Genomic DNA, 11,593 nt, shown 5'->3' with positions numbered 1-11,593 from the left:
TCCGCAAGACTACTGGCTGATAAACCTGGGCGGGCTGCAATCTTTAATTCTGATCATGTGGTTGGACAGCTAAATTATACAGTAACATTACTCATTGGTCCAATGTTGTCTATCGACTGTACTTTCAGCCAATAACGTCATCGATGTATTATAAGGATTGGACCAATTTCTTTCTCAAAACCTTCGTTATAAAAATGTACTTTACAATATTTGTGTAATTACCTGTACAATTAAATACATAATATGTGATGTAATGACATTAATTCATATGGACGAAATGTGGTTGAACAAACCTGATTCTAGGACAGACACGATTTTATGAAATATGATCCTCAGTTTTCAAATCATATTTGCATAGTCCCAGGACTAAACTATATGTATATACGTATATATGTTTTATTTATTTAACCAGGCAATTTTAAGTATACCCCCTATATAATTACTGGATAGTCATTGTGTATTTATTTGCTTTAGACAAATTTAAGTGAGGTAAAACGGTAACGGTTGCATCATACATGATCGAGAACACCAAAGATTTAGGCCTAAAGTTATCATTAAAAGGGCATACTTTTTCACCAAAGATTGAAGCAATTCGTTACTATGATTCCGTTTTCAAAAGGCAAATGCAAAAACTCTTTTGGAGACTTAAGTTCAAGTAACTTTTTATTAAGAACGGTACACGCCTACCAAATGTGCGAACCCCACTCCATTATGGTTCACAAAAGGGTACGCCAGAAAATATCAGATGCTGAGAGACAGTGGTGAAAAAACAGAATACAGTAGCTCGCATGCCCCCTCCCTACTCCATGACTAAGTTAATTAGCCAGCTCGGGTGCAGGCCCCTCACGTTTACAATGGTTCCCCGAGTCGAAGCAGTAGAGTCCATTGGGGGGCGGCAGAGAAAGAAAAACACATCGACAATGCATCTTACACATCGCCGTCCCTGTGGAGTACGTCTGGACACCCATCCCGGATTGATGTGTGTGTGCATATTTTGTGTGCGATTTTGTCCCGGGGAGAGAGAACCGAGGGCCTTCTCGCGCTCCTGCTCTCGCCCTCTTTGAGTCAATGGTGTTCAGTGGTGTTCCAGCAGCTGAAGTTCTTTATGAAGAGAACAATCTGGAGGGTCTTGTCGGAGTGCCGAGCAGCTGCTGTTTTTTTCTCTGCCTCTTTTCACAAGACACAGGCCTGGAGTGGGGAGGTGAATACACAGACAACTTCCCCCCACCCTGCCCCTGCACTGTAAACCCTGACATACAATGTGAGATGAAGTGGCACAGGCCAGGGTAACCAGAAGAGAAAGCTTTGTCAATTTGTTCTCTTTCTGTTTGTTGCCTGGGGTAACTAACTTCCTTATTTCATCACTTTGTCAATGTTTTTCGAGATATCTCAGTCTGATTGTGACCCAGAAAGAAAGCTTGGAAAAATGTAAGTCTTAAAACATAACTACAATATATTGGCACACAATCACATCCTTTACCTGCTGGCTTATTTGAGGCATAGGGGAAATTAAGGCTATATGCTAATGTTAGGAATTAAAGAATCATCCTGATTCAGGTTTGGTTAACAAACTTTTATAATATATCCCTTTAAGGATCTCCTTAATATCATTAGCAAGCATCAAACCACAATCCTTCAAGACATTCATTGATTCATCAGTAACACATCTAGCCTCTTTTACCATATGATTATGAAAAGAAGTGAAGTTTTTATTCAACCCAAGCTATCACCCAGTGTTAACACTATTCAAGCGGCCTGTCCAGAACAGTACCCAGCAACCTGGCTTAGTCTGGGATATGTCGGATGGTGGGTGCCGTAGTGAAGTCAGCGTGCACAGGCAGGCTTTAGGCTGGTGCTTAGGCTATGAACCCTACCAGAAGCCCCTCTAGTGGCTGTCTGAAGGCACCAGGTTTCCTGTGGTGTCCAGCTGCATGCACTTACAGGTGCAGGTCGACACTGGACACTCTGTATGGTCCCTATGGGGAACAGAGAGGACAACCAAAGGTCAATCAATAAACAACCATTAAAATGCACAAACCACCGAAAATGTGACTTCTCACAATGCTACCAAATCTAATCAAATGTTATTTGTCACATGCCCCGGTGTAGACCTTTACCATCAAATGCTTAGTTACAAGCCCTTAACCAAATCAAAGTTTATTTGTCACATGCGCCGAATACAACAGGTGTAAACCTTACAGTGAAATGCTTACTTACAGGCTCTAACCAATGGTGCGGGAAAAAAAGGTGTGTGTGTAGGTAAGTAAAGAAATAAAACAGTAAAAATACATTTGAAAAAAAGAGTAGCAAGGCTATATACAGACACCTGTTAGTCAGGCTTATTGAGGTAGTATGTACATGTAGGTATCGTTAAAGTGACTATGCATATATGATGAACAGAGAGTAGCAGAAGCGTAAAAAGAGGGGTTGGCGGGTGGTGGGACAATGCAGATAGCCCAGTTAGTCAATGTGCGGGAGCACTGGTTGGTCAGGCCATTTAGGTAGCATGTACATGAATGTATAGTTAAAGTGACTATGCATATAAGATAAACAGAAAGTAGCACCAGTGTAAATTAAGGGTTGGGGGGGGTTGGGGGCACACAATGCAAATAGTCCACGTAATCATTTGGTTACCTGTTCAGGAGTCTTATGGCTTGGGGGTAAAAACTGTTGAGAAGCCTTTTTGTCCTAGACATGGCACTCCGGTACCGCTTGCCATGCGGTAGTAGAGAGAACAGTCTATGACTGGGGTTCCTGGGGGTCTTTGACAATTTTTAGGGCCTTCCTCTGACACCGGCTGGTGTAGAGGTCCTGGATGGCAGGCAGCTTTGCCCCAGTGATGTACTGGGCCGTACACACTACCCTCTGAAGTGCCTTGCGGTCAGAGGCCGAGCAATTGCCGTAACAGGCAGTGATGCAACCGGTCAGGATGCTCTCGATGTTGCAGCTGTAGAACCTTTTGAGGATCTCAGGACCCATGCCAAGTCCTTTTAGTTTCCTGAGGGGGAATAGGCTTTGTCGTGCCCTCTTCACGACTGTCTTGCTGTGTTTGGACCAATCTAGTTTGTTGTTGATGTGGACACCATGGAATTAGAAGCGCTCAACCTGCCCCACTACAGCCCCGTCGATGAGAATGGGGACGTGCTCTGTGCTCCTTTTCCTGTAGTCCACAATCATCTCCTTAGTCTTGGTTACGTTGAGGGATAGGTTGTTATTCTGGCACCACCTGGCCAGGTCTCTGACCTCCTCCCTATAGGCTGTCTCGTCGTTGTCGCTGAGCAGGCCTACTACTGTTGTGTCGTCAGCAAACTTAATGATGGTGTTGGGAGTCGTGCCTGGCCATGCAGTCGTGGGTGAACAGGGAGTACAGGAGAGGACTGAGCACACACCCCTGGGGAGCTCCAATGTTAGTCAGGTTAGTCGAGGTCATTTGTATATGTAGACAGGGGTAAAGTAACTATGCATAGATAATAAACAGCGAGTAGCAGCAGTGTAAAAACAAAGGTTGGGTAAATGTAAATAGTCCAGGTGGCCATTTGATTAATTGTTCAGCAGTCTGATGGCTTGGGAGTAGAAGCTGTTAAGGAGCCTTTTGGACCGAGACTTAGCGCTCCGGTACCGCTTGCCGTGCGGTAGCAGAGAGAATATGTACTGGGCCGTACGCACTACCCTCTGTAGCGCCTTAGTCAGATGCCGAGCAGTTCCCATACCAAGCAGTGTTGCAACTGGTCAGGATGCTCTCGATGGTGCAGCTGTAAAACTTTTTGATGATCTGGGGACCCATGCCAAATCTTTTCAGTCTCCTGGGGGGGAAAAGGTATTGTCATACCCTCTTCAGAACTGTCTTGGTGTGTTTGGACCATGATAGTTTGTTGGTGATGTGGACACCAAGGAACTTGAACCTCACGACCCACTCCACTACAGCCCTGTCGATGTTAATAGGGGCCTGTTAGGTCCGCCTTTTCCTGTAGTCCACGATCAGCTCCTTTGTCTTTCTCACACTGAGGAGAGGTCAAGGCACCACACTGCCAGGATATCGTACAAGACCTACGATGCATTCTGTTGACAAAACTACTCTGATACAGAAAATGTTATCTGAACGTTCCAGTAATGTTCTTACCTAAACCAGCTGAGTATGTGACCTGCATGGCCGCCATGGCGGCAGTTGTGGCACCAGGTGAACCAGTTGTTGAACTGGGCCAGTTTGTTCTCCCTGGTCAGATCCACCTTCTCGTCTGACTTCCCCGTGCCTGGAAAAAACAACAGCGGTATGACTACACACATCTAATCTAAAGAGATTATTTTCTGTAATGAAAAGAGCTATACAGGTTAACTAAATTACTATTAATAATCTGGTTGATGTTTTATAAGCCAACTAAAGTACAGATCAATATCTACAATCATTATCACATTAATGATCTGCTTTATTTCTTTTCTGTGTGATTTGTATTAGTTAGTGATACAACAACATTGTATCACTAGCTAATATACTGCATGTATGCATTTCTCTCGCTCAATTACCCTGAAGTGTGTGTATGCACTTGCATTCCTATTTGCATAATAGGGTGTGTAATGAGGAAGTTAGACTGGCTGCAGAACTGTGACAGTAGGGTAAAGTTGAACTTTGACACTGATCCATGACCAGTTTTTCATTCTCTCCTCATATTGTTTATGGTTAGGATTAGGGGAAGGTAAACAGATCCTAGATCTGTGGCTACAGGCAACTTCCACCCAGAGCCTATCTGTGGAGTATACCATGTCCAGTACCTGGGCAGTTGGACACAGGCGTGCCCATGTTCATGAGGCAGAGCGCACAACGGGGGAGGGGCTTCCTGCAGCCGGGGCAGCTGGTGACCTTTGACTTGGTGGGCGAGCCGCTGACCCCGTACTGGCTGAAGCCGCGGCCCTGGTGGGGCATGGACGAGCAGCTGTACGATATGGACTTCCCACAGAAGTTACAACTCACAAACACCTGCAGCAGGCAACAACACAAAGGTCAAGTGTGATAAGGACAGGCAGGTTAAATTAGAGCTAGCAGAAGCCAACATGAATAGGTTATAGCATCGATATCATTGTTAAACTTATGAAGCTAGAGATGAATGTACTCGTCCAATACAGTGCATCATTATCTAGCTGACCAATAACAAATAAACAACTAGCATCACTTATTAATCAGGATAATCATATTAATTATTGTGTTTTAAGTTTATGTAAAACCTGCAAGCAAGTTAGTCACTCAGTCACATCCTCCATGTGAAGATTTATGAACAGATAAACCAAAAGACAGAGACATTAAATAACTATGAACAACAGTCCATCTCTTAGTGCAGTGTTCCCTTTCCCTTGCCTGTGCCAGTGGTTTGGAGCTGGGGTCCAGCTTGCTCCTGTGGATGTCAAACTCAGCCCGTTTGTGCCAGAACCTCCATGCGTCCAGCAGGTTACGGTAGTTTTCGATCCAGCACTGGACACGCGGGTCCTTCACCACCTCCCCTGGGGAACCCTGGGAGGGAAGGACACTAGGCCATGAATCTCCCCTTATGACAAAGGTATTTGAGTTTGAAACAGAATGGAAGTGGGCTCCTGTTACTGTGTCAGTCTCACATCATCAGCATAGCTTCTATGATATTTGTATTGTCACTTTTACAGTTGTTTTTTGTTTTATCATTAAGCATTTGAACTCCAGCAAATCTTAAAGATTCAACAAATCTATAAGCCTGAATGTGGGGAAAAACCTTGGATAAAAGATCCAACAATCGATCTTGAGCAAAACTTATCTAATTCTAGCCAACATGGGACAGGTGATCGTAGTATGAACCACAAGGTCGATGTGATGTCGAGCTGTGCAAGACTATTCAGCCCCTGCTCTGACCATACCTTGAGCATGCAGAAGCTGGCGGTCTGGACGTCTCCGGTCCGGTCCACGTAGCTCTCCATCAGGTCCACTCCGTCTTTGGTCAGCCCCGTCAGCAGGATCCCCTCCAGGTTCCCCACCTCCTTCATCTCTCTGGTCAACTTCTCCATGTAGCGAGGCAGCTACATAACACACAGAGAAAATGAAACAGTCCTTTCAATAGATAGAAACGGGGTAATCAGTGAATCTATTTGGTGTATGTTGTCGTGCGTTTGCTGGAGGAGGTCTTACCTGTGCGTCGTTTAGGAACATGCATGCGAAGGCCACTCGGTCCGTTACAGCCACACTACTCTCATACTAAGGAGGGAAACACAACAGGGATTCAATGACTAAGTTGTACTTTTTTTTTTAAACGTTGGAATCTTCAAACTACTATGTCAAACACTGCCCTCTTCATGCTGCTGCTGATATTTAGGATTCATTTGTAGTTTCCCTGAAAACTCACTGAGGCCCCCTCGTGGTCCCTAGCCCCGTTTGACAATTCAGGTACTATAGCCCTTTGTACTTCAGCCTAACATGATAATGAATGTTATAAAGGGTTGGATAATGCATATAAAAATCTGGCAACCCAGTTTATATCAATGGTTTACCCCCTTCCCTGCGTACCAGTACTCCGTCGTATGTGCCAGGCTCACTGGTGAGGAAGGCAAACATGACACACAGGTAGGGGTTCTTGAGTTGCAGCCTTAGAGAGCTGCACATCTCCCTCCACAGGGAACTCTTCTCGTCTGTGTAACCTGACAACGCCATAGCAACCACGTTTAGGTTCAGGTCCCCTGCAAGGAAGGAAGGGTGGGGAAGATTGGTTTATTTTGCTTGGATAGCTTGGTTTATTATCTTGGTTCTTTATCTTCCACTGTACACTATAGCCAAATCCGAATCTAATATTGGTGGGTATACTTTGACTGTATACTGCTTTTGTTTGTTTACAGTGGTGAAATCCTAGCAGTATGTTATAGTACTTTTGCTGTGATGGAAGTGACACCTCAGGCAGCAAGAGCACATGAGGGCAATGCATGTACTGTTAACACGCAATATCTAATTAATCTCCCTGTCAGTCTGTGACCAGGCAGTAATTAGTAGCATACTTTATGCTGTGTACAGTACATAAAGTGTATATTGCAAACAAGTTCTTGAGCCCTTACAAAGAATCTTCAAAAATGCATTACATAGCCCTGTCCCAGATGACTCCACGCCAATACCTCTCTCAGCGGAGGCTCCCTTGTTGAGGATCTGGATGGCCCTACGGATGTCCAGGTTGAAGAGGGCCACGGCGGCCGCACGCTCCCACTCCCCCTCCCCCTCCAGGGAGCGCAGGAAGGGCTCCACGTTGATGTCAGGGCCTCGGTTGATCCAGCCACACAGACGCAGGGCAAGGCTGCGCTCCTCGCTGTGGAACCTGGGGACGTCCGTCTGGCGGTCTGAGCCGCTCCAGCACCGTCGGTTCTCTGTAGTGCCTGGTGGAGTAGAGACAAACAGATATACAAATGTTACTTCAGGGGCTTTTTTGCTCCAATTTGAAGAAAAATCTAGGGAAAACACTGAAAAAGAGTTGTATAACTTACAGTACAGTACCTATGTAGAGTGTTACATAATACTGTCAAGGGTTCAGCCTGTATATTTAGCCTAGATATAAACCTAAAGATGATCTAGATCTTTAGGTTGCTTACCTGAGCTGGACTTGACTATGTTCTTGATGCCTGAATAGACCAGGGCCTGTTTGTTCCCCTGCTGTTTCTGCTCCATGTCTTCAGTGTACTGCTTCATGAGTGATACTTACATAGGAAACGGAACGCTGAGACATCATAAGAACCACAGTGCAAACAGTGACATACAATATAGCAACTTAGTCTATGTACATTGTATCCAGCATGTCAGGTGTAAGAACAAAGACAAATGATAATTCAAAGAATCACTACAGTGCAAGCAGAACGCCAGGCATGTTTCTCACACAAGGACAGTGTCTACTTAAAAATAAACAGAACAACAAATTTAATAAACAGCACATGAATCATCACACAAACCTAGATATGTTTAGAAATTAGTAAGCACCAGTAATGTAATAAACCAGGGGTATTCAACGCTTACCCTACAAGGTCCGGAGCCTGATGGTTTTCTGTTCTACCTGATAATTAATTGTACCCACCTGGTGTCCCAGGTCTAAATCAGTCCTTGATTAGCGGGGAACAATGAAAAAAGACAGTGGAGCTGGCTTCGAGGTCCAGTTAAGATTGAGTGTAATTAAGCAATAAGGCCGGAGGTGTGGTATATGGACAATATACCACGGCTAACGGTTGTTCTTACGCACGACGCAACGTCTGGACACAGCCCTTAGCCGTGGTATATTGGCCATATTCCACAAACACCAGATGAGCCTTATTGCTATTATAAACTGGTTACCAATGTAATTAGAGCAGTAAAACAAAATGTCATACACGTGGTATACGGTCTGATATACAATGGACCTTCAGCCAATCAGGGCTGAAACCACCCAGTTTATAATAAAGGATATAGAACAGAGTGTACCACAGGGACTTGAGCTGGGGGTCATCCCCTCCGGCCAGCAAATGGTTCTTCCACACCTGGACCGTATCATGACCGTACCTGGACTGGGCCCTCTGCCTCATCTTAGTGGCTATGTCCTTCTCCACAGTACCCTCCCCTCCCACGCCCCCCTCCTCAGCACACTCATAGAGGTGTCTGCCGCAGGCCCACATGAGCGAAGTGGTGGAGCTCCAGGCTAAAGAGATACGTTCGAACACAGTGAAGTCGGTCATGGTGCGATTGGCTGCCGAAACCACCACCATGCGGTTCTGAGAAGTGGGGTGCCAGGCGAAGCTGCCAATGAGGCTGTTGCTGGGCTGCACGCTGCGCTCAATGATTGTGGGCTCTGTCTCGTCGCCGATGGGCGTGGGCGTGTGCTGCATGTCGTAAAGGCGGATGATGTTGCTGTCGCGTGTCAGCGTGGCCAACAGGCCCATACGTGTGGGGCACCAGGCCACCTGGGAATGAAAGGAACGTGTGTTGTACATCCTTACATCCAAAACATGTAGGCTACAGCACAATTATGCATTACGCTATCACACAAAAAGTATACTCCTGATATGTGCAAGTCGATTGTACACTGCGGACAACAGAATTTCACAACAGACCAAAAAAAGCATACCAGTAAGTTACCTTGGTGAGCGGCTTGGGCTGCTCGGTAAGCGTGAGCACTGGCTTCTCAAACTTGCGGAGGTCCCAGATGGCCACCTGGCCCTCAAAGAAGGAGGCCACACGGTCTGAGAAGTGGGGGTCCACTGTCACACCCTGGATGGCCTTGGTGTTGACAAGGTTTTCTGGCTGGTGTTGCGCAGGTCGAATATGGCCAGGTTGCGGTGCATGCCAGCCAAGAGCAGCTTCTGGTCACGGGGCAGCCAGCAGAGGGACAGGCAAGCATCGTTCTGGCCTAGCTCATACAGGGTTTTGGTCACCACTAGGCCAGAGTCTGCGTCTCCTGACGAGAGACGGATCTTTTCGGTGGCTACACTAGCCTCTGGGGAGAACTTACTGCTAATGTCCCATATGAGCACTGAGAAGTCTGCTCTGTGCTTGTCCAGCCCGGCGGCTAGCCAGTTGCTGTCTACAGGGTTCCAGGCAAGGGTGTTGCATTGACGTGCGTGCTTGGGCACAAACTCTTTCCCCATTAGCTCCTTGCACTTGGAGTTGTGGCTCTGGCCTAGGCTAGTGAGGACGACCCTACCGTTAGCCTGTCCAACTGCTAGCAGACATTCAGGCTCGTGCTTTGGGTACCAGGCCACACATTTCATGTAGGGGTGTCAGAGTTGATCGCTAATAGGGTAGCAGCGGTCTCCTCAGAAAGGGGGAGAGCTCCGGCTTTGGTCTCGCCGCTCCCCACAGGTCCGATGCGGTACAGTCCAAGCTCTGAGTCACAGATGACATAGCGGTCGGCGTGGTGGGGAGACCACAGAATGTCTGGCTTTGAGCCACTCATTGTTCAAAGGAAGCGCTTCTTGCTTTTTACAACTGGGTATACTGGGGGAAAACAGCATTTACAGTACAGCTGAAAGTTACCAACTGACATCTAGCAAGTAGTCTAGTAGTGAGCAAACTAATGTGTTTAGCCTACTTTATATAAACGAATATGTTGAACCTACTTTCTATAAACTTAGCTGAAGTTATTGTACAAATGTTGTCACAATGTAGTTAGCTACCATTATGTGCAGCACGGGAGCAACATATTAGGTCGCTAACTGCTGGCTAGTGACATGTGACAAGTGGCACTGCTAACAGACGATTTAGTTAGCAATCCCAAGGCGTAAAATAACGATAGGCATAAATTGCATTAAAATGGCAAGATGTTAATGCAACATTGTATCTAGCGAAATAGTTAATTAAACAAAATGTGGATATAGGATACTTTGTAGCAGATTTGTTAGCAAAAACATGTGAACGTCTGCTATCTTAGCGAGCTACAGTAGTTAGCTAACGTTCTGTCTAGCTGCAGTGCTAGCTAGCTACAATTGTTTTGACATCACAAGATTAGCTTTCTGAAGTACCAGTATCAACAGATCAACCGCAAATAAACATTCTAAAATTGTGTTTCTAATAATAAAGATAACAAATTATTGAAAGAAACTTACAAATTGCTAGACATGTCAACATGGACAAAACTGGGTGCCCACTAGTTACCACAGCCACAAAGTCAAAGTTGCCTATATCGTAAAATTTCATGAAAACAAACATTAGCTTTTTGGTCTTAATTTAAGGTTAGGCATAAAGGTAGCAGTGTGGTTAGGTTTAAAATCCCAGTTTAAGAAGATACATTGTAGAAATAGGCGAGCTTTATGATTTTGTGGCTGCGGTAACTAGACGACCACAAACCAAAACCGTGCTTGTTTTCATGTTACACCAAAATATTTCCCCGGAAAAAAACATGGCTATTCGATTGGTCCGGTTACGCACAAACCCGTTAGAATTTTGGGGAACACGGCACTGTCAATTCCTAAAGGTGGCGCTACAAAGAAAGATGTATGATATTGGAATACGACTACATTTGTATTATATTGTAATAGTAGATATGCATGTTTAATAGGCTTTTACATCTGTTAGATGATCAAGGGTTTTCAAACTGGAGTCCCCAGACCCCCGGGGGTCCGCGGAAAAGTTGGAGAAAGAGAAACAAATTGACCCCTCTTATTTTTCACTAAATTATACGTTTGTTTTATCGAACATGCAGAACACAAGTTGGGACATAAGTTAGCCCAAGTTTACCATAGTACTGGCAGGTTGGTCTTATCCTACTGTAAATCAAATTAAGTATCATTACACGTGGGCGTTAAATGATTCTTGAACATGCGGGGGAGCTTGTGTTCTGTCTCTATCTATTGAAAAAAAAACATAATGCCTGTTTTTCAAGTTAGCGTGTAAGTGGAGAAGAGGAAAATCGTCATAACATGTATCAGTTGGGACTTTTATGTACAACATCCATATAATCACCATGCAGAAAGGTTACAAACAGTTCTAAATAGCAAATAACGGGATTCAAACGTAGCCTGTGGGGAAAGAGAAATGTTTAAAGAAACCACAACGTGTTTTAACTTTTTATCCTCAGCTTTTTACACCTCTATAATGCTTAATGAAGCATAATACGTTATAAGGAATGCATGACAGTCATGTGTA

The 11,593-nt window shown here is 45.0% G+C and overlaps 1 protein-coding gene across 1 annotated transcript; it reads right to left on the bottom strand.

The window, feature by feature from the left end:
- Positions 1-650: 650 nt before the first annotated feature.
- On the bottom strand, positions 651-10,830 carry mios (missing oocyte, meiosis regulator, homolog (Drosophila)). The gene is given in 14 exon segments (XM_029626040.2): positions 651-1,976; positions 4,121-4,250; positions 4,768-4,972; positions 5,348-5,500; positions 5,875-6,033; positions 6,143-6,208; positions 6,518-6,687; positions 7,114-7,368; positions 7,582-7,680; positions 8,424-8,913; positions 9,089-9,246; positions 9,249-9,728; positions 9,731-9,946; positions 10,555-10,830. Coding segments are annotated over 13 exon segments (2,631 nt in total). The 5' UTR covers positions 9,906-9,946; positions 10,555-10,830; the 3' UTR covers positions 651-1,885.
- Positions 10,831-11,593: the final 763 nt, after the last annotated feature.

Source organism: Oncorhynchus nerka, linkage group LG3 (assembly GCF_034236695.1).
Source record: "Oncorhynchus nerka isolate Pitt River linkage group LG3, Oner_Uvic_2.0, whole genome shotgun sequence".
In the NCBI taxonomy this organism is placed as follows: domain Eukaryota; kingdom Metazoa; phylum Chordata; class Actinopteri; order Salmoniformes; family Salmonidae; genus Oncorhynchus; species Oncorhynchus nerka.
The sequence above is the reverse complement of the archived record's forward strand: the minus strand, read 5'-3'. Positions and strand labels throughout refer to the sequence as shown.